This window comes from Giraffa tippelskirchi, chromosome 5, assembly GCF_054371585.1.
Source record: "Giraffa tippelskirchi isolate mGirTip1 chromosome 5, T2T-mGirTip1v1.2.pri, whole genome shotgun sequence".
Classification (NCBI taxonomy): domain Eukaryota; kingdom Metazoa; phylum Chordata; class Mammalia; order Artiodactyla; family Giraffidae; genus Giraffa; species Giraffa tippelskirchi.
Genome location: NC_137279.1, coordinates 94144922 through 94164358, shown reverse-complemented (window position 1 = coordinate 94164358; position 19437 = coordinate 94144922). Strand labels below are relative to the sequence as shown.

At 57.1% G+C, this 19437-nt stretch overlaps 3 protein-coding genes and 1 long non-coding RNA gene across 77 annotated transcripts in view; 3 read left to right on the top strand and 1 right to left on the bottom strand.

Moving 5' to 3' along the window:
• DCST1 (DC-STAMP domain containing 1) overlaps positions 1 to 3166 on the top strand; it is a 15794-nt gene extending 12628 nt beyond the window's left edge. For all 50 annotated transcript variants that reach the window (XM_081494525.1, XM_081494562.1, XM_081494546.1 and 47 more), the window contains 2 exons: positions 84 to 197; positions 2856 to 3166. In XM_081494525.1, coding sequence (XP_081350651.1) covers positions 84 to 197; positions 2856 to 3107 — 366 coding nt within the window. In that variant the 3' untranslated portion in view covers positions 3108 to 3166. The remainder of the gene's footprint in view (positions 1 to 83; positions 198 to 2855) is intronic.
• Positions 1691 to 15444, bottom strand: LOC145507621 (uncharacterized). The gene is made up of 2 exons (XR_014054977.1): positions 15299 to 15444; positions 1691 to 2321 (listed from the first exon to the last, which is right to left on the bottom strand). It is a non-coding gene; the product is annotated as an uncharacterized LOC145507621 (long non-coding RNA).
• ADAM15 (ADAM metallopeptidase domain 15) lies at positions 3545 to 13727 on the top strand. Of its 21 annotated transcripts, XM_081494498.1 has the most exons (24): positions 3545 to 3727; positions 4922 to 5028; positions 5654 to 5730; positions 6166 to 6244; positions 6419 to 6495; positions 6588 to 6780; positions 7578 to 7643; positions 7726 to 7794; positions 7872 to 8041; positions 8183 to 8267; positions 8706 to 8854; positions 8931 to 9105; positions 9349 to 9441; positions 9570 to 9874; positions 9961 to 10162; positions 10420 to 10497; positions 10958 to 11030; positions 11164 to 11302; positions 11679 to 11748; positions 12370 to 12444; positions 12859 to 12930; positions 13071 to 13088; positions 13194 to 13312; positions 13407 to 13727. In XM_081494498.1, the coding sequence occupies exons 1-24, from the start codon at positions 3649 to 3651 to the stop codon at positions 13447 to 13449; spliced, it is 2613 nt and encodes an 870-aa protein (XP_081350624.1). In that variant the 5' UTR covers positions 3545 to 3648; the 3' UTR covers positions 13450 to 13727. The 21 variants fall into 21 exon arrangements, with proteins under 21 accessions (XP_081350624.1, XP_081350627.1, XP_081350618.1 ...); XM_081494501.1 differs by lacking the exon at positions 13071 to 13088 and having other exon boundaries at positions 12373 to 12444; XM_081494492.1 differs by lacking the exon at positions 13071 to 13088 and having other exon boundaries at positions 12373 to 12444; positions 13089 to 13312.
• Positions 15273 to 19437, top strand: EFNA4 (ephrin A4). 5 transcript variants are annotated; one of them, XM_081494582.1, is made up of 4 exons: positions 15273 to 15478; positions 17613 to 17908; positions 18300 to 18365; positions 18743 to 19437. In XM_081494582.1, exons 1-4 carry the CDS (start codon positions 15366 to 15368, stop codon positions 18877 to 18879), a joined length of 612 nt encoding a protein of 203 aa, XP_081350708.1. In that variant the 5' UTR covers positions 15273 to 15365; the 3' UTR covers positions 18880 to 19437. The 5 variants fall into 5 exon arrangements, with proteins under 5 accessions (XP_081350708.1, XP_081350707.1, XP_081350709.1 ...); XM_081494581.1 differs by having other exon boundaries at positions 18297 to 18365; XM_081494583.1 differs by having other exon boundaries at positions 18297 to 18365; positions 18886 to 19093.

Genomic DNA, 19437 nt, shown 5'->3' with positions numbered 1-19437 from the left:
ACACACACCAGCCTGCACCCAGCTCCCCATCAGCCCCACCTTAGGGGATGTCTTCCTCCTCTGTACTGTCTCCTTGGCCCCAGCGAGAGAAGAAGCGGATCCTGTTCCTCTACAACGATCTCCTGAGGAAGAGAGCAGCCTTCACCCAGCTGAGGAGGGCTACCATCATGAGGCGGGCAAGACAGCAAAGGGCTCCGGTAAGTCCAGGCCTGCACCTCTGGGTCTAAGCACTGGAGTGGGGGGGCATTTCCCCTTAGTCCATCCAGCCCCTACCAAGGTTCCAAGTCTACTGACGCTCAGTGAGTTCTGATGGGATGCATGCAAAGGCCTTGGTCATCCAGTGCCTGGAGGTCAAGGCTGTGTCCATATCTGTACCCAGTATTCAGCCCAGCCTGAGATCCTAAGTGGGCCATAGGGCTGTGCTGTGTTTAGTCGCTCAGCCATGTCCAATTCTTTGCAACCCAATGGACTGTAGCCTGCCAGGCTGCTCTATACATGGAATTCTCCAGGCAAGAATACTGAATGGGTTGCCATGCCCTCTTCCAGGGGATCTTCCCAACCCAAGGATCAAACCCAGGTCTCCTGCATTGCAGGCGGATTCTTTACTATCTGAGCCATCAGGAAAGCCCAAGAATACTGGAGTTGGTAACCTATCCCTTCTCCAGGGAATCTTCCTGACCCAGGAATCGAACCGGGGTCTCCTGCATTGCATGTGAAGTCTTTACCAACTGAGCCACCAGGGACGCGCGGACCATAGGGAAGCAGGCAAAAAGGAGGAATCAGATTTGATATAGTTGGGTCAAAGAAAAGCAAGAAGGGTTCATCAGAAACAAGGGGCCCAAGGCAAAGCCACAGGTTCTTCTGCGAGGACTTCAGATTAGCAGCTCAGTGCAGTTCCAGCAGAGAGGTGTGGGGGGTGTGGAGGGTGTGAGGAGGTGGCGTAGGTGAGGGGACACAGGTGGGCTGGGGATCAGGGAGGCCTCATGAAGAGGCATGTGGTATACAGAAAGGGCACACAATCAGCAGAACCAGGCTCCAGTCCACACACCCTCATTAAGCTTTGTAACCTTGGCCATGGGCTTCACTGGACCTCAATTTTTCCCTCTGCAGAATGGGGAGGTTAGACAAATCTATGAGGCCTGCTCACTAGAGATCAGTAATAGAGTGGTGGTTGGGTGTGAGGCTCTGGTGCCAGAGAGCTTCTTTTTTTTTTTTTTTAATATAAAGATATCTTTTTTAAAAAGAGATATTTATTTATTTACTTATTTGGCTGTGCCAGGGCTTAGTTGTGGCATGCAACATCTTTAGTTGCGGTATGTGAACTCTTGGTTGCAGCAGGTGGGATCTAGTTTCCTGACCAGGAATGGAACCCAGGCCCCCTGCATTTGGACCACCAGGGAAGTCCCTAGAGAGCCTAGGTTTGAATCCTGGCCCCTCCCCTTATTACTGCGACAATTGTGTGATCTTGAGCACTGACTTAAATGCTGAGCCTTGCTTTTTCCCTTCTGTAAAATGGACTTAACTACTCCATCTATTTGTAGTAAGGATTAAATGAATTTCACTCATTTAATCACAGTGCAGGTGCATAGCAAGTTCTATATATGTGTTAGTTGTCATTGTGTGAAAATGGTCACCTCTCCAAGCCATCAGTTTTTTCAGCTGAAAAGAGATCTGTGTTACATAGTTATTGTTTGAATTGAATTAATTTATTTACAGTTTCTTGGTACGGGGCCCAATATCATTTAAAAACACAAGGAGCAGCCACTCTTATTTAATCAGCCCTAAAAAAAGCTCATAAAAGTGAGAGACCATGTTTGCTTAAATTTTCCTCCAGCTCCTAGACCCCAACTCCCATGACATGCAGTAGAGCCTGGATGAATGTCTGATGAACATACTGATACTATGGGAGGTGGTGAGCTCCATGTCCTTCTAGTCCATTGTCTTGATCCAGATTCCTAAGAAACTCACTCAAAATGAACATAATGTGATTCCATGACCATGGAGTTAACTGGATTTTGATGGGCAGATGGAAATGTGAAGGGCATTCATTCCCAGTTGAGGAAGCAGAATGTGCAAAGACTCAAGAGTCCAAAGGAAATTCCAACCAAGTGCCAGGGCTTCAAGTCTAAGGAGAAACTGGCACAGAACATGTAAAGTTCAGGGAGAGGTAAGTTGGAGCAGAGGCTAGAAATGGACCAGATTGTGGAAGGCTCAGAAGGCCAAGGCCAGGAGTCCTGCATTTTCTTGTCAGGCAGTGGGGCCCCCGGAGTTTCTTGAGCAAAGAGTGACCTGATAAGGTTGCCTGAGAATTCCTGGAAAACCTGTGGAGAGAGGGTAGGAGACAGAGGGAGCATAATGAGCCAGGCTTGTGATTTGGAATCAGGGTACCTGGATCCAGACAGGTTTGACTGTTCAGTCTGTGCCTTTGGGAAAGTCATCTAACATTTATGAGATTCAGCTTTCTCATCTGTAAAGTAGGAGAACACAGTAGTGATAGTCTTATCTGCCCTACTCACTTCTCAGCCTCACAGTGAGAATCAAATAAGAGGATTTACGATTTACGGGAGAGTACACGTGATAATGGTTGTTGCTGTTACGGCTGGAAGAGAATGGAGGCTGCATCCTCTCACTCTCCATCACGGAAGTGAGGGAGGCTCTCCAGGACCGACTTCCATAGCACCCTTGCCCTCCAGGGCTCTTCTTTGCCAAATCCAGCTTCCTCCAACATATGGGCATAGTCAGGTCTTGAGACTTCAGATAAGAAGCGCTTCTCCAAAAAGAAGCGCTGTTCTCCAGCTCCCCATCTTTCTCGCCTGCTCCCCAACCGGCTCTAAACCCCCCGTGTCTCTCAACAGCGCCGCCATCTGGTTGACACCCTGCACCGCCTCTGCCCGCTCTTGCGCCCCTGGCTGCGCCGCCGATGCGTGGTGTGCCAAGCACCCGAGACGTCCGAGTCCTACGTCTGCCCTACACCGAGCTGCGAGGCAGTGTACTGCCGCTCGTGCTGGAATGACATGCGGCAGCGGTGCCCGGTCTGCACACCCCGCGAGGAGCTCTCCTCCTCCGCCTACAGCGACAGCAACGATGATGCTACCTACGCGGAGTGAAGGGACGTCTTGCTCGCTCTCCCATCCGCTCCTTCTTGTTTAATAAAATGCTTCATACACTCCTGCTGCCCGCGCTTTGCAGGCGTCCGGTACCGGAGAGTGATCTGGGCAGTCGGGAGAACCAGCCCACTTGATCCGGCAGAGCCCGGCTGCAGTCGTGAGAGCGGAGGGCAGTGAAGCTGCTACGAAGGCGTCCTGACCCAGGGCTGGGTGGAGGCGCGACTCCCAAGCGGTCGTACCGGGCCTCGGCTCCCATCCTGCACAGCAGCCTGAAGTGGCTGTGCAGAGCAGCGTGAGCAGTGCGGCAGTCGGAGTCAAGGGCTGGATCCACACTTCTCTGGGACCCGGCGCACAGTGGGGTGGAGCCCTTCCAGGGGCGGGGCCTCGGGGCAGGGCCTGGCTCTAGGCCGGGTGGGAGGAGCCTGGGAGGGGCCAGTGGCTGCGCCTGGCTGCGAGGTGCGAGAAGCCGACCCGGCAGCCGCGGCTCCTCGGCGCCCGGCCCAGCACCTGCCGCCTTCGCCCGGCCCCGGGCGGCGCTGCCATGCGCCTGGCGCTGCTCTGGGCCCTGGGTCTCCTGGGCGCGGGCAGCCCATTGCCCTCCCGGCCGCTCCCAGATATAGGTGAGTGCCTGGCCAGAAGTGGGCCGGGGGTCGCCCTGGGAGGACGCGCGGGGAAGTCGGGAGGCCCTGGGGTCCTGGGGTCGGCCGGACACCCCGAGAGACCCCATCCAGAGCACAGCCTGCCCTCGTCTGATGTTCTGGGCCGAGGACCCGGCGACGGGGCGATGAGTGGGGAGGGAAGGTGGAGGGATGCCGGCGCCCCCGGGCCGGTCATCCTCTGCAGGGTCCCCGCGGAGACTTTCAGGCTCCGGAACCGGGCACCGCGGGGCCTGGCCCAGCACCCCCTCAGGATCGCGGTAGTGGGGCTCTGCTCCCTGGGACTGACGTCTTCGCTCCTCTGGGGCCTAGCAGATCGTTCCACCCGGTGCCAGGGCGCCGAGTAGGCACGGCTCCTAGGGTTTGGCGAAGAGGATACTTCCTGGCCCCTCATCCCAGGCCTGAGACGCCGGCACCCCTCACCCTGGTGCTGATCCCACCAGAAAGCTCGCCGAGCGGGAGGGCGCCCGGGAGGAGCCAGGAATGGGAGAATTGGCCAGGAAAGAGGCTGGGACACCAACTCCTCCTTGGAACTTTCACTTCCCGCTGCTGTCTTGGGCTGGGGGCCGAGAAGGCAGGCGGGGGTGGAGTGTCCGGAGGAGAGAGGGCCATTGGGTGGGTGGGTGGGCCGGACTCCGGGAGGAAGCAGAGGCTGTGGGGAGCGGGTGTGCCTAACTGGGCATGAGGGGTATTTAGGGAGGGGGGTGTTTGCAATGCTCACCCAGAAATGGGCGTTCCCGGCATCTCTGATGTGAGGAAAGGGAGGGTGAGTGGGCACTGGGCCACAAGGCTTCGCCCAGTCCTGAGAGGGGGCGTTCCTGGGGAGGAGGGGGTTGGGAGGGAGTGGGAACAGGGGGAGGGTCCCTGTGAGAACCTGGGATTGGTCTGAGGGGGACAGGGAAGGACAACAGGCTGGGCAAGCTGAATTTCTTTCTCTGGGGACTTGTGGATGGGTTGGTGGGATGAAAGGAAAAAATTGGAGAGAAGCCCCCATCTCCTAGTATTCTCCTTTAAATCCCAGAATGCAGTGTAGGAGTCCTTCAAGCAGAGAAGGGCCTTGATGGGTCGGGAGCCAGGTGGGTCAGAGGGCAGCAGCCACCTCCAGCCCTGGCGCTGATTCTCTCAGCACTCTTTTGGGGTGTCCTGGGAACGCTGCAGGTGTCACTGAGCAGACGCAGGCAAGGCCAGAGAGGGCCCAGAATGGACCTCTGGAGCCCCAGATCCTTCAGGACAACCTCACATTCAGCCTAGCAGAGGTGCTTCAGGTGAGCCTCTCTCTCCCCTCAAAGAAATACATTCGCACCCCCCACCACCCTGAGTAATCAGGAGTCTCCAGGCAGAGACAGGCTGAGAGCGGGTGAGTGAACTTCACCATGGCCATCCCAGGCCATCCCAGGTCTGCTGCCTCTCCCTCCACACCTCAGCACCTGGCTTCACTTATCTCCCTCTCCTGTCTACACACACATATGTCTGCCTCAGCCCCACCCAAGTCATCCATCTCCACTGAGGCCAAACTTGCTCTCTTGGTCTCACGTTGTTGGTTCTCTCAGTGGGGGGACTTGGAGAGGGTCGGGCCCCACCAGACACCCTCCCCTCCCAATTCTAAAGCTGAGTCAGAGGAAGGGCTGGGGCCTGCACTGGGCCCTCCACGATGCTTCCTCTCTGGGCAGGAAGCCGAGAAGGGGCGGCTCAGATACCTTCCTTGACCTCCCCACACAACCCCCCAGAACAATGCCCCAGGCCAGGCAGGGCTTCCTGGCCCCTCCCTCGGGATCCCCCCACCAATGATCTAATCGTCGGTGCTCTCCTAAGGGCCTGAGGTTTTCTGGTTAGAGAAGATAGGAGTAACAGACAAGGCCAGGGAGGTGACATGCCCTCTGGTGCCCACAGACCAGTCTGCCTGAGGCTTTGCGGATCAAACTGGAATTGGATGGTGAGAGTCATATCCTGGAGCTGCTGCAGAATAGGTAATAATGATAGCAGTAACGTTACCAATAACATGACTAACAACTCATATAGCATCTACGATGTGGTACTACGATGTGGTACTTAGGTACTAAGAGCCCAAACTCACTAAATCTTCATAACAATCTCTATAAAGTAGATACTATTGTGTATTATTATTGGCCTCATAGATGAAGAAGTCAAGGCACAGAGAGGTTAAATAACTCCCCCAAGGTCACACAGCTGGTGGGTGCTAAAAACTAGAATAGAACCCAGATAGCCTGGGTTTGTAGCCAGTCTATGGCCCAACCACCATATTCTGCTACTCAAGGGGAAGCAGGAAGGTCGGGGGGATTGCCTGGCCCCCAGCCGCCCCTCTACCACCTCCAGGCCTCAAGCTGTTACTGCACCATCCTAAGAGGCAGCTGACCCTGCCCTCCTTTTTCTTCAATCCGCAGGGACCTAGTCTCAGGCCGCCCAACCCTGGTGTGGTACCAGCCTGATGGCACCCGGGTGGTCAGTGAGGGACATACTCTGGTGAGTCAGGCCATCTTGTGCCCTGTTTCTGGCCCGAGGGGACAAGGGGAGGGGCAACTGGAAGGTGCCATCCCTAGAGGATGGGAGGACACTGCATATCCTCACCAACAGGCTAGCCTCCTAGCTCAGATCTGGCCTGGCCTTCAGGTCGGCACTCATGTTTCTCTGCTGTAGGAGAACTGCTGCTACGAGGGGAGAGTGCGTGGCCATGCCCACTCCTGGGTCTCTCTCTGCACCTGCTCCAGGCTCAGGTACAAGGGGTCAATTCCATGAAGATGGAGAGAGTGAGGGTAAACGAGGCAAGGAGCTGGTAAGCTTTCTGACTTCCTGCATCTTTGCATAGGGGCCTAGTGATCCTGTCCCCAGAGAGAAGCTACTCTGTGGAGCTGGAGCCCGGGGACCTTCAGGGTCCCCCAGTTATCTCCCGGATCCAAGACCTCCTCCTGCCACGCCACACTTGTGCTCTGAGCTGGCCTGCTTCTGTGCTCACTCAGGCTCTACTGGAGCAACCCCAGGGACAGCGTCACACTCACCGGGTAAAGAGGAAAGGCAGGAGGGCTGGGCTTCTGTTGTCCCCGGCGTTGGCCCCCTGGCCCTCAGAACTATTGGCTCATAGTAACGACAGCTCCTGCTCATGCAGCGATTTCAATTTCGCAGTACCAGGCACTTTGTAAACAATAACTCCTTCTCTCACCCCAGCAACCCTGGGGGGTAGGTGCTATCCATAGCTCTGTTTTAGTGAGAAAACTGGCTCTAAGAGGTTAAGTGACTTGGTCAAGTCCATTCAACTAATACATGGTATTTCCAGGATTTGGATTTAGGCACTTGACTCAAACCCTTCATCTGTCTTATGATCCAAATGCAGAGAGCTCTCACTTGGATATAGCAAATACATAGTTACTGATCATCAAGCAGTAAGAACCCAGTTTATTCAATGGGGATAATGGAACTACTTACCTTATAGGATTACTGTGAAGATTAAATGTATCTACATACATATATATATGTATGTAAATGCTTAGAACTCCAATCTGTCTGGCATATGTTAAGTATTTGATGGTGTCAGCTATTTTTTTTTCCCCTAATTTGGAAAAAGCACCGAATTTGAAGCCAGAAAAGCAGGGCTCTACTCCCAGCTTCATAACCTATTCTTAGTCTACTTGGGCATATCCCCAGCCTCCCAGGCTCTCAGTGGCTCTCTGTAAAATGGACTCTTCACTCTCTTCACTTTGACCGCACAGGGTGGGTGTGGACACAGCCTGGCCAGCTGGGCGTGGCTGAGGGTGGTGACTGGTGGGTGTGTCTGTCTGATGCTCCTTCCTCTTGTCCACAGTGGAGGCGGGACGTGGTGACAGAGACCAAGATTGTTGAGCTGGTGATTGTGGCTGACCATTCCGAGGTGAGCTGGCCGGCCCCTGGCTGCCCTCCCCTGACCTCTGCCAGCCGTGTCACCTTTCCTGGCCACCTTTCTTGACCTGCAGGTCCAGAGGCACCGGGACTTCCAGAGCCTACTGAACCGCACCCTGGAAGTGGCCCTCCTCCTGGACACAGTGAGTGTCAGGCCTGACAGCATCCTTATTCCCCCCAGCCTTGGGAACCCCTCTCCTGAGCCCCAGTTCTCTTTCAGTTCTTCAGGCCTATGAATGTCCGGGTGGCACTAGTGGGCCTGGAGGCCTGGACCCAGCACAACCTGATAGAGATAAGCCAGCATCCAGGTCTCACATTAGACAGCTTCCTCCACTGGCGCCGGACAAACCTGCTGCCTCGGTTGCCCCACGACAGTGCCCAGCTGGTGACGTAAGACCCCCTAGGATCAGATAGCAGGGTCTGGCTCTGCCTTGGCCTGGCCAATTTCATACCCCAACTCCCTCCCTGAGGGCCTGAAGCTCTGGCCACTTTTACTTTGGAGCCCTAACCTTTGACCTCTCAATCCCACAGTGCCACTTCATTCTCTGGGCCGATGGTGGGCATGGCCATTCAGAACTCCATCTGTTCTCCTGAGTTTTCAGGAGGTGTGAACATGGTGAGCTATGTCCACATCTCCTCCCCATCCCCCATCCAGGTCCTGCCAGCTGTCGTACCAATATATTCACTGAAACCCCCAGCAAAGTTACCAACCCCAAGCTGAGGGTATAGAGGGCAGGGGTGCATGAAAGGTGCCCCTTGCCTGTGGCCAGCTCGTCATGTCTTCACCTAGAAGCTCTGCCCATCTCTTGGGGGAGGAGGGGACAGCTGAGGCCCAAAGGACAGTGGTGCTCTCCCAGGGCCAAACAGTGAGATATGGGGAACAGAGCTGAGCTAGAGCCCAGGTTTCCTACCACCCAGGCCTGGGCTCTCCTGCTGGTTTAGAAGCACTTAAGGAAGGAGGCAGGACCTGGTCAAGGCCCAAGAGGTCAGATGAAGAGAGAACAGGAGCAATCAGGCTGGTGCTCAACCTGGGCTATCCCCTCCCCAATGACAGGACCACTCCACGAGCATCCTGGGAGTCGCCTCCTCAATAGCCCACGAGTTGGGACACAGCCTGGGCCTGGGCCATGACTCCCCTGGGAACAGCTGCCCCTGTCCAGGCCCAGCCCCAGCCAAGAGCTGCATCATGGAGGCCTCCACAGAGTGAGTAACTGCAGGGTGGAGAGGGAAGGGGGCGGGGGGAGGTCCGCAGCCCCAACCTCCTTGCTGTCATCCCCAGCTTCCTGCCAGGCTTGAACTTCAGCAACTGCAGCCGACAGGCCCTGGAAAAAGCCCTCCTGGGTGGAATGGGCAGCTGCCTCTTTGAACGACTGTCCGGTCTGCCTTCTATGGCCAGTGTCTGCGGAAATATGTTGGTGGAGCCCGGCGAGCAGTGTGACTGTGGCTTCCCAGATGTAAGCCCCTCCCCAGAGCCTTGCCCCTGCACCTCTATGCCCTCACCCTGGCTCATTGGCTGTCTCCAAGCCCCCAGAGCCCCTCTCCCCACCTGCCTGTCTGTGGGGACAGTAGGCAGACTGTTGGGCTCTAGCTCTCATCTGCCCTGCACAAGCCTAGGGTTCAGGCTCCAGAAGGCGGTTGGGGTAGGGTCCCAGGCCCAGCCCGCTCTGAGGCCTGGCCCTCTGTGCCCTTCCCTACAGGACTGCACTGATCCCTGCTGTGACTACTTCACCTGCCAGCTGAGGCCAGGGGCCCAGTGCGCATCTGATGGACTCTGCTGTCACAATTGCCAGGTGGGCAGAGACTGGACTGGCCACCCAGAGCCCAACTGCCAGGGGCCAGGGTGGAAAAGGTCATCCTAACTCCAGGGCCTGGCTGGATTTGCCCCACCCCCACACTGACATTTAGCCACCCTCCACAGCTGCGTCCAGCTGGCTGGAAGTGTCGCCCCACCAGAGGTGACTGCGACTTGCCCGAGTTCTGCCCAGGAGACAGCTCCCAGTGCCCCCCGGATGTCAGCATGGGGGACGGTGAGCCATGTGCTGGTGGACAGGCTGTGTGCATGCAAGGACGTTGTGCCTCCTATGCCCAGCAGTGCCAGGCTGTCTGGGGGCCTGGGGCCAAGCCTGCCACACCGCTCTGCCTCCTTACTGCCAATACTAGAGGGGACACCTTTGGGAGCTGTGGGCGCAACCCTGATGGCAGTTATGTGTCCTGTGCCCCTCGGTAAGTGAGGGAACCTGGCTCCTCCTCTAGGTCTGTGGGCATGTTGGCTCCACCACACTGACCCTGCACCTCCTCCCTCACCCCAGAGATGTCATGTGCGGGCAACTCCAGTGCCAGGGCGGGAGGGCCCAGCCTGTGCTGGGCTCAGTCCGGGATCTTCGCTGGGAGATGCTGGAAGCCAACGGGACCCAGCTGAAGTTGAACTGCAGCTGGGTACACCTGGACCTGGGCAACGACGTGGCCCAGCCCCTCTTGACTCTGCCTGGCACAGCCTGTGGCCCTGGCCTGGTGAGCAGCCTCGGTGGGCAGGATCAGGTGGGGAGGGATGTCCGAACTGCTGTGAGCAGTTCCCAGGCCTCATTAGCCACCAGTGTAAACAGTGCAGACTCTGAGGGAAGTTCAGATACTCACTTCAGATGGAGCAGAGTCCTGTGGTCCTGTGAGCCTTGGTGTCCCCATCTGTAAAATTGTGGTGGGCCTCGGCCTCCCAGTGCCAGTAAAGCGTGTGAGAGGGTGATTTTTGCTCTTCTCTCCCCACTGGGCAGGTGTGTGTTGAGCAGCAGTGCCAGCCAGTAGAGGTCCTGGGAGCACAGGAATGTCGAAGAAGATGCCATGGGCATGGGGTGAGCTGGCATGGGGGGAGATGAAGGGGGAGCAGGGAGCCTCTGGGAAGGAAAATAATGGTGGGCTTTGCAAACAGACATACCTGGGTTCTAATCCTTGCTCTACCATGTCTTAACTGTAGGACCCGGGGCAGGTTATTAACCTCTCTGAGCTCAGTTTCCTCATCTAACTAATGGGCATAATAGTTGTACCCACTTCCTGGGGCACATGAGATGAGTACAACACTAGCTTCTGGCACAGTGGCTGGCAGATAGAAGGCACTCACAGTGTGAGTTCAATCTAATTTCCTCCGCCGCTGACACTGATAAAGAGTCCCTCTCTCCAGAGCGGTGGCGCCTTCCACCCCCTCATCCTCAGCATGCCTCCCAGCCGTGGACATCTGAGATCCTGAAAAGCTGGGGACAGAGAAACACAGCCCCAGGGGGCCCAGCTCCTCACTGTCCAACCTGTGCATCCTAGGTCTGCGACAGCAACAGACGCTGCCACTGTGAGGAGGGCTGGGCACCCCCAGACTGCAACACCCACATCAGAGGTAGCACGGGGTGGGGGGAAGGGGCAGCTGAGAGGGCATCCTTCACCGCCCCTCTTTTCCTGATCCCTTCACTGCTGGTTCCTTGACTCTCTGTGACCCCTGACCTTTGCTGATCACCTGACCTCACCCACAGCAACCAGCTCCCTGACCACAGGGCTGCCCCTCAGCCTCCTGTTGTTGCTGGTCCTGGTGCTACTTGGTGCCAGCTACTGGCACCGTGCCCGCCTGCGCCAACGACTCTGCCAGCTCAAAGGACCCAGCTGCCAATACAGGTACCAGTCTCCCTGTTACCAACTCTCTCAACATCTCTGTTAAGGACAACAGCTCTGGAGCCCTGCCCCCACCCCCTAGGCAGCCCCCAGGCCACACCCCATACACCCCCATCCCTACTTGTGCCCCATAACTCTTCACCTCACGTGTAGACCCAGGTGGGGCAACTGCAGTGCTAGGACCATTTCTTTCCAGGAGCCCCAGGGCTAGATAAGTGGGGCCCTCCCTCAGGCTGATCAGCTGCCCCTCCTCACCTCTGATTTGGCCTAAACCATGCTCCAAGGGGCCACAAAGGATTAACCCCATTCACGGGCTGCCTATGGGCACAAAATGGTCTGAGGCTGGGCCCTCGCCCTCCTTGCCTTTCTCCATGCTCAGGGCAGCCCAGTCTGGTCCCCCAGAACGCCCAGGACCCCCACAGAGGGCCCTGCTGATGCCAGGTGCCAAGGTAAGTCTGTATGCCAGAGCAGTGAGGGCCCTGACCCAGCCAGGAATCCAGCTTGGGCCCTGGGGTGGGGGTGTCCAAGGCTCTGGACTCAGAGAAAGACTTGCATCGCCCATTAGTCAGTCATTGGAGTCAGGGCCAGCCCTCCCCCCACCTCCTCTGGCTGCAGGCTGAGAAGCAGAGTTCAGTCTGGACTGGGGAGGGGTAGTCACCTAGAGGAAGGAGTGCTGAGCTCTGTGAGCTGGCCAAGCCAGTGGCTTTCAAAGGTGGGTCTACCTGTGCTCCCAGCAGTGGTGCCCCAGGAGGGCATGAGGGGGTGCTCAGAGTGGTCTTCAGTGTGCCAGGACCTGATGAGGCCCTGGTCACCAAGTGTAGAAGGGCTGGTGAGTGTCTCTGCCCTGAGCCCCCTGGATCTGATGACAGGAGTACGTGTGTGGAGGTGGTCTGCATGCCTACCCCACCATTTGTCACCGCCTCTGCATGCAACTGAATAACCGCATGCACAGCCCCCACTGCCCCTGGGGCCCTGGCTGCCCATCCCTGAGCACTAACACCTCTCTGCCCACATCTGTCTCTCTGCTCTCTCCCCTGTCCCCTGCCTGTCTGCTCCTCCTGCTCTCTCAGCAGGCTAGTGCTCTTGGCTTCCCGGCCCCTCCTTCCAGGCCGCTGCCTCCTGACCCTGTGCCTAAGAGACTCCAGGTAAATCTGGGCCAGTCCCGGCCCTGGCCCAGGGCAGGTGGGAGGCTTGGAGCCCAACCGCAGCTCTCATCCCTGTTCCCTGCCAGTAGCACTCATCATTAGGGGACCAGGGTACCCTCAGCCTTCAGACACTCTGAGCCCCAGAAGCCTCAAAGGGTGAGCCTCCTGTCTTGTTTTCTACCACCATCTAGTGGTCAGTGGCGGGACTGCAGTTGGCCAGGGACACCCCCAGTGACCCACACCTTTCTTCCCCTGAGGCCTCTCCTGGCATGCACTCAAGCCCCATGCGCATGTCCCAGTTCTCTCCTGTCCCCTGGCTGACTTTGCATGTTGACCTGAACCCCTGGGGAGACCCATCGCATGTCCACTGCCCCTGGCTGTGCTCTCATAGTCACTGCCCCTCTCTCTGTTCAGGCTGAGCTGGCAGACCGACCCAATCCCCCCACCCGCCCTCTGCCCGCTGACCCGGTGGTGAGGCGCCCAAAGGTAACAGTTGGGGGAGAGAAGGGCACAGCCTCTCCCCCCACCCAGGGCTGTGGTGCTGGTGGCCTTGGCAGTGGTGCTGGTGGCAAGATGCCCTCTGTGCCTGAGGCCACATACCCCAGTGGCATCTTTAATGGTGACAGGTTTGTTTGGAGACACAGGTAACCTATGGTGCCACCTCTCAAGCTGGTGCTCCCCAGCATCAGTGTGTCAGAAGTGAACAACATGATACGCTCTCCCAAGCTGGCCTTCTCTCTCTGTCACAGGGGCCCACCAAGCCCCCACCCCCAAGAAAGCCACTGCCTGCTGACCCTCACGGCCGGCGCCCTTCTGGTGACCTGCCTGGCCCTGGAGCTGGAATCCCGCCCCCGGTGGTACCATCCAGGTAGGAGAGGAGAGGCACGGAGGATGGGTGTATTGGGCGAGTGGTCTGGGAAAACAGCACCTCTGACCTTTTTTCTTGGCTTTCCACATTCCAGACCTGCGCCGCCGCCCCCAGCAGCATCCTCGCTCTACCTCTAACTTCTCCTGAGGTTCTACTGCCTCCAGCCTGGACTTAGGACGTCAATAGGCAGACCTGACCCCTGAAGCCCCCCACGGTGACTGAAGGAGCCGGAGCCTGGACGCTGTGGAGCAAGAGTCTTAAGACACCGGGTACCTCCACTTGCTGTCAAACAGCACTCTGGGGACCGGCCCACGCCGCGGCATCTGGGGGTTGGGGAGGCTCTGAGAACTGGACGGAGCTGAAGGAAGTGCGCACAGCCTGTCTGCTGAGTTACAATAAAAGTGAGGTCTTGGGAGCACGCCTTCAAGTTTGTCTGCTTCGGGAAGGAGGGTCTCCCCTGTTGCGATTCCAGGTCTGGCCGCCAGGAGACGCTGCCGCTTCAGAAGAAGACAGGATAGGGAGGGCGAGAGTCCCAGGCTGGGTGAGAGGATCCCTGGGATGCTCGCGGCTTGTTTCTGCCTAGCCTGTGATGTCTCTCTGCATAATCCAGTACCATAAAGGGCGCTGTATGCCCTCTACCACCCCCAGTCGCCAAGTTCTCGCCCCCAACTCTGCCCGGCCCTTTAGCGGCGGCCATTGACAAACCCGTCAAGCTGTTGGACTTGCCTTCCCCATCCTCTGACCAGTGGCTTGGAAAAATGGAACTGGCTGGTGTTCTCAGAGCCCCGGAGCTGGGGCAGGGCGGGGCAGCGGCTCCCACGATTCCAAGGCCGCACACCTGCCTCCCCCTCCCCCACCCCACCTGAGGGTTTGGGAACAAAGGTGCTTTGTACCGGCCCGCAACCACCTCATTACTTCGTCTTGGAGACTGTGGCCTTCGTTCTCCCAGAACGAAGGTGTGGGGTGGAAAGGGACAGGTGCCAATCCCAAGGTAAGCATCAAGCTTGCCACTTGAGGCTCTGTAAAGGGTGGGGTGAGGGTTCCCCAGGAGGCGATTTGTCCCTTCCTCTCGCTGTATCTCTAGACGTGCAAAGAAAAAGGAGCAATGTGCCTAAGATGGCTGGACAAACTTCATGGATCCTTGCCCGGCGCCTCGCTTGTCTCTTTCAGGGTGAGAGGCGTGGGCCCATATTTAAATCTTCCAAAGGTTTAATAAGGCTTTCTACCCTGTATTATGGCTTTCCAGGTGGTGCAGTGGCAAAGAATCCACTTGCCAATGCAGGAGACGCAAGAGACGCAGGTTCAATCCCTGGGTCGGGATGATCCCCTGGAGAAGGAAATGACAACCCACTCCAGTATTCTTGCTGAAATAATCCCAAGAACAGAAGAACCTGGATACAGTCCATGGGGTCACAAAGAGTCAGACACTACTGAGCAACTGAACACACACACACACACACACACCCTATATTAATTGTTGTTTTTGTTTAGTCGCTCAGTCCAATTCTTTGCGACCCCCATGGATTGTAGCCCGCCAGGTTGCTCTGTCCATGGGATCATCCCTGCAAGAATACTGGAGTGGGTTGTCATTTCCTTCTCCAGGGGATCATTCCAACACGGGGATCATCCCAACCTAGGGATCGAACCCGCGTCTTTCGCACAGCAGGCGGATTCTTTACCGCTGAGCCACCAGGGAAGCACCCTGTACTAACACAAGCACTAAAGACACGACCTCTCTAAAACAACTCCTAGACAGGGGAATATGTCCCCCCTGGCCTCCCCCTTGAAATGGGCCCAACCTCAGCAACAACTTGCCGAAGCTGGAGAGCGCTGCGGCGCCCAGAAGGTTAACAAGAGTTGGCTTTGAATGAAGAGGCGGAGACGCGACCCCATTGGTGAAAAGTTATCCAGGGGCGTGGCCTGTGAGTCTCTGCACCCCACCCCTCTTCTCACAAGCCCCACCCCAACCTCCTCTGCACTTTGTACCTTTCTCGCCGCGACTGCGAAGCGGACCGGGACTGGCCGGGCCAGACCACACCAGACCTAGGGGGCGATGCGGCTGCAGCCCCTGCTGCAGACTGTCCTCTGGGCTGTGCTCCTCAGCTCCCCTCTGCGAGGGGGCTGTGGCCTCCGCCTTGCGGTCTACTGGAACTCCAGTAACCCCAGGTAGCCGGGCCGAAACCGGCGGGCGGCGAGCCGGGCCTGCACGCTCCCGGGCCGGGCGCGCGCCCGACACTCGCTCTGTGCGCGGCGCCGCCTGGACCCGGCCGCGCGCCGGGGATCCTTTGTTTGAGCCGGCGGGGGAGGAGGGAGGGGCGAGGCGCGCCTGGGGTCCCCTATGCCCGCCCGCACGCGTTGGAGGCGAGCGGAGGACCCCAGCCCTGAAGGCAATCGGTGGGGTCTCAGAGCCGGGAGCTGGGGGGACCTCCGCCTGCACTCCGAGCCCCGCCCCCCTCGCTTCTGTCTTGGGGATCCCCAGCCTTCCTCCGGCCGAAGCTGGGGCGAGCGGACTTGCGGGGCGCCGGAGGAGGGGGTGGTTACTCTTGTGAAAGAGGGTTACTCGCCTGTTCGTTTGGCCTCCCCTTTGGCGCTCGCTCTTTCTCCTGAGCTCATTCTAGAACGCTTTCATCTCAGTCATTATTAGTGCTTCTATTTCTGTGCGGTCACGGCCCTGCCCTTCTAGAGTTGAATCACCTTTAGGCAAGTCATCTGACCTTCCTAACCTAAGTTATCTCATCTGTAAAATGGGGTAATAATGTCTAGTACCCTGGGAAGTCAGGTAGACTGAGGTCATGTGTGTCCAAGAGGTAAAGGCTGTACAGATATAAACTACTGTTTTCTGTCTCCTTATCTGCCTGCCTTGGAACCTGGATATTTTTTCCGTTTCCATGCTCCTCCTCAATTCTCCTGGCCTCTCTCTGCTTTCTCCATGTTTTCCTTTCTGATTTTCTACTTAAAACAACCTGTGACTCTGTTCGTTTGTTTACTCACTAACATTTATTAAGTATGTACTGTGTGCCCGGACTCGTGCTAGGGCACTGGGGGTTAGAAATAAGACCTAGGCTCTGCCCGCTGGGATCCCGAAGGACCCCTGGGTGAGCAGGCTTCAGAACAGGTCATTACAATACCAATGCTGTATGGTGAGAGCTGTTGTTGTCTTCCACCTCTGAATTCCTCTCTGTGTTCCAGACCAGTGCCTCTGAATGACTTGGAAGATTGGTTAAAAATTCAGGTTCCTACCCCCTAACCCTGAGGTTTCTGACTCATTCATTTCATTCCCAAATATTTGTTAAGCATTTTCCTTGTGCATGACACTTTTCCAGGCACTAGGGATGCCGTGGAACTAAACAAAGGCCCAGCTTGTGTTCCAGCCGGTCTGAGCTGAGCCCAGGAATCTGCAGGAATCTGCATTCCTAATCACAACTCCAGATGCAGGTGGTCTTCAGACCACCCATTGAGAGAGAGTTGGGGGCCTTTCATAAGTCAAGTTGGGCTCTGTGTATGATGAGCATGGGGGTGGGAGTAGTTCATGCTTTACTTGATGCTGGAGGGGTTGACGGGAGGGGTTGACGTGTCCTAGGTCTTCCCACCCATACTGGCTCCCCTGGGTGTCTCCTAAGAGGTGGAAGGGCGTCCTAAGGAGGCCAAAGATTGGGAGATATGTGGAGGGGGCTCCAAGTCTGGCACTTTGTTGTCCTGGCAAAAAAAGGAGGGGGAGTGGAGGTTCCCACCAGCCACTCTTTTTCTTTTTCTTACTATGGCATTCTTTTCGGCAACAAATTGACATCTTAAGGCAGCCTTCCTCTTGGTGAATCAGTTAAAGAGAATACTGTTCCCAGTCTCCATCTCTAGTCTGTGACTGCACTGTGGGCCCAGATCTGTGCCCCTTGTCTCTGTGCCCCAGCTTCTTCACAGCAGCCGTCCACCTAACGTTTGTCAAGCACAGGTGCTACACCAAGGCCTTGTGTTGGGCATTAGAGCTAGAGAGGGGTGGCAGCTCCCACCCAAAAGCTAGGGTGTGGGAGTGACCTTCTCACATTTGAGCCATGTGGTTACAGGCCCTGCAGTCCCTTAACCTCTCTGAAACTGTGCATCTCTTACCTCATCCATTTCTTGCACTCACTTTGTCTCTCAAGAGTTGTCCGTCTGGGGAACTCAAAGACCTTCCCAAGTTGCTCCCGCTCCAGTGGGTGGGGGACTGGATGGCAGGACCCCATTGGAAAGGAGTATCTCTGACCCTCATGCCCCCGGTGTGCTGTGCCAAGGAGCCCTTCTGCCCTCATCTACCTTATGCCTGCAGGCTGCTTCAAGGAGACGCCGTGGTGGAGCTCGGCTTCAAGGATTACCTAGACATCATCTGCCCACACTATGAGAGTCCAGGGCCCCCTGAAGGCCCCGAGACATTCGCATTATATGTAGTGGACTGGGCGGGCTACAAGGCCTGCCGGGCTGAGGGGCCGGGTGCCTTCAAGCGCTGGGAGTGCTCCCACCCCTTCGCTCCCTTTGGCCCTGTTCGATTTCCAGAGAAGATTCAGCGCTTCACACCCTTCTCCCTTGGCATGGAGTTCTTGCCTGGAGAGACCTACTACTACATCTGTGAGTGAGGATGGGCACCCTGGCCACCTCCTGGGGAAGGCAGGGAGGGGCGTGGGGCTACCTGCCATTGCCAGCAGTCAAGGCAAAGAGCCTGAGGGGCGGGGAAAGGAGAGGAAGGAAGGCCAGGCCTAGGAGGGGGGAGCAGGCAAGGGTCCAGGACCAGGTAGGGGGACATCTAGAGTGAGCTGATAAAGAGATGGGGCAAGGAAGAGGAGCCAGACAAGGGGACATGAGGAGGGACACGGGTGGGCACCTAGATGTAGGCCCCAAATAAGGAAAAGCTTTTCAGGGAATTGGAGAGAGGAGAAGCTGGGAGGGTTTTAAAGTGGCTCTGAAGCATGCAAACTAGCCCATGCTAACTTCTTCCTCCCAATTTCCCACCACCCAGCAGTGCCAACTCCGGGGAGTCCTGGCCAATGCTTGAGGCTCCAGGTGTCTATCTGCTGCAAGGAGGACAGTGAGTGGGTTGGGGCAGGGGAGCAACCCTTCTGGCTAGTGTGGGGCCCTTGGGAATGGGGGGAGCAGTGGGAAGAATCTGGGAGCATCAGACTCTGGGGGGCCTCTTCTTCCCCCTTTAGCCTGTGGGAGCCTCCGCTGCACAGTGGGAATGGCATCTCCACGGGCATGGCCCTCCAAGGCCTTCACTGAACTGGTGGCCTCTAATGGCACCTGGGAGGAGACCTGCAAGTTGGGGCTTAGAGGTGGTAGATTATGGGAGGGATTGGCTAGTTCGGGAGACCCTGAAGAAAGGGGTGGGAGTGAACAGCTAACGGGCAGAGCAAGGAGGCTGCTGAAGCAGGAGGACCCATCAGTGCTACCCCCTCCCCCTCACAGAGCCCGAGTCAGCCCATCCTGTTGGGAGCCATGGAGAGAGTGGCACGTCAGGGTGGCAAGGAGGGGCCACTCCCAGTCCCCTCTGTCTCTTGCTGCTGCTGCTGTTCCCAATTCTGCGACTCCTGAGAGTTCTCTGAGCCAAGTGGACCCTTCCTGCCACCCCCAGGAACCAGAGCCCTCCCAAGACTCCTTGGAGAGGGGCCCCTGCCCCCTACCTGAGCTGGGAGTGCCAAGCCAGACAGACAAGATGGAAGAGTGATGGGGGAGGTCTGAGGTGACCCTTCCAGGTACTGGCCTCCTCATCACAGGCTGAAGAGGAGCCACAGGGGAGCAGCAGACAGCCCTGGGCACCTTGGAGCAGAGGCGAGACAAACATAAGGTCTCCATCAGCGGCTTTGATGTTCGAATCCCTGCCCCCAGGAAGGCTGGGACTTGATGGGATGGCATCCTGGAGCCTGTTCGGGGCCAAGGCGAAGACCTGGGGACAGGCGGATTGCTGGACCAGGTCAGGCAAGAAGCCCAGGCCTGCCATCTGTCCCCAGTGCCCTGTGGGCCTCTTCCCTGGGGCAGCACCTCGCCTCCCCAGAGGATCACTCATTTGTCTTCTGTGAAGACGGACTTACCATGAGGTTGAATTTCATGCCAGTTTGTATTTTTGTAAGTGTCTGGACTTCAATAAACCAACTACCCATCTT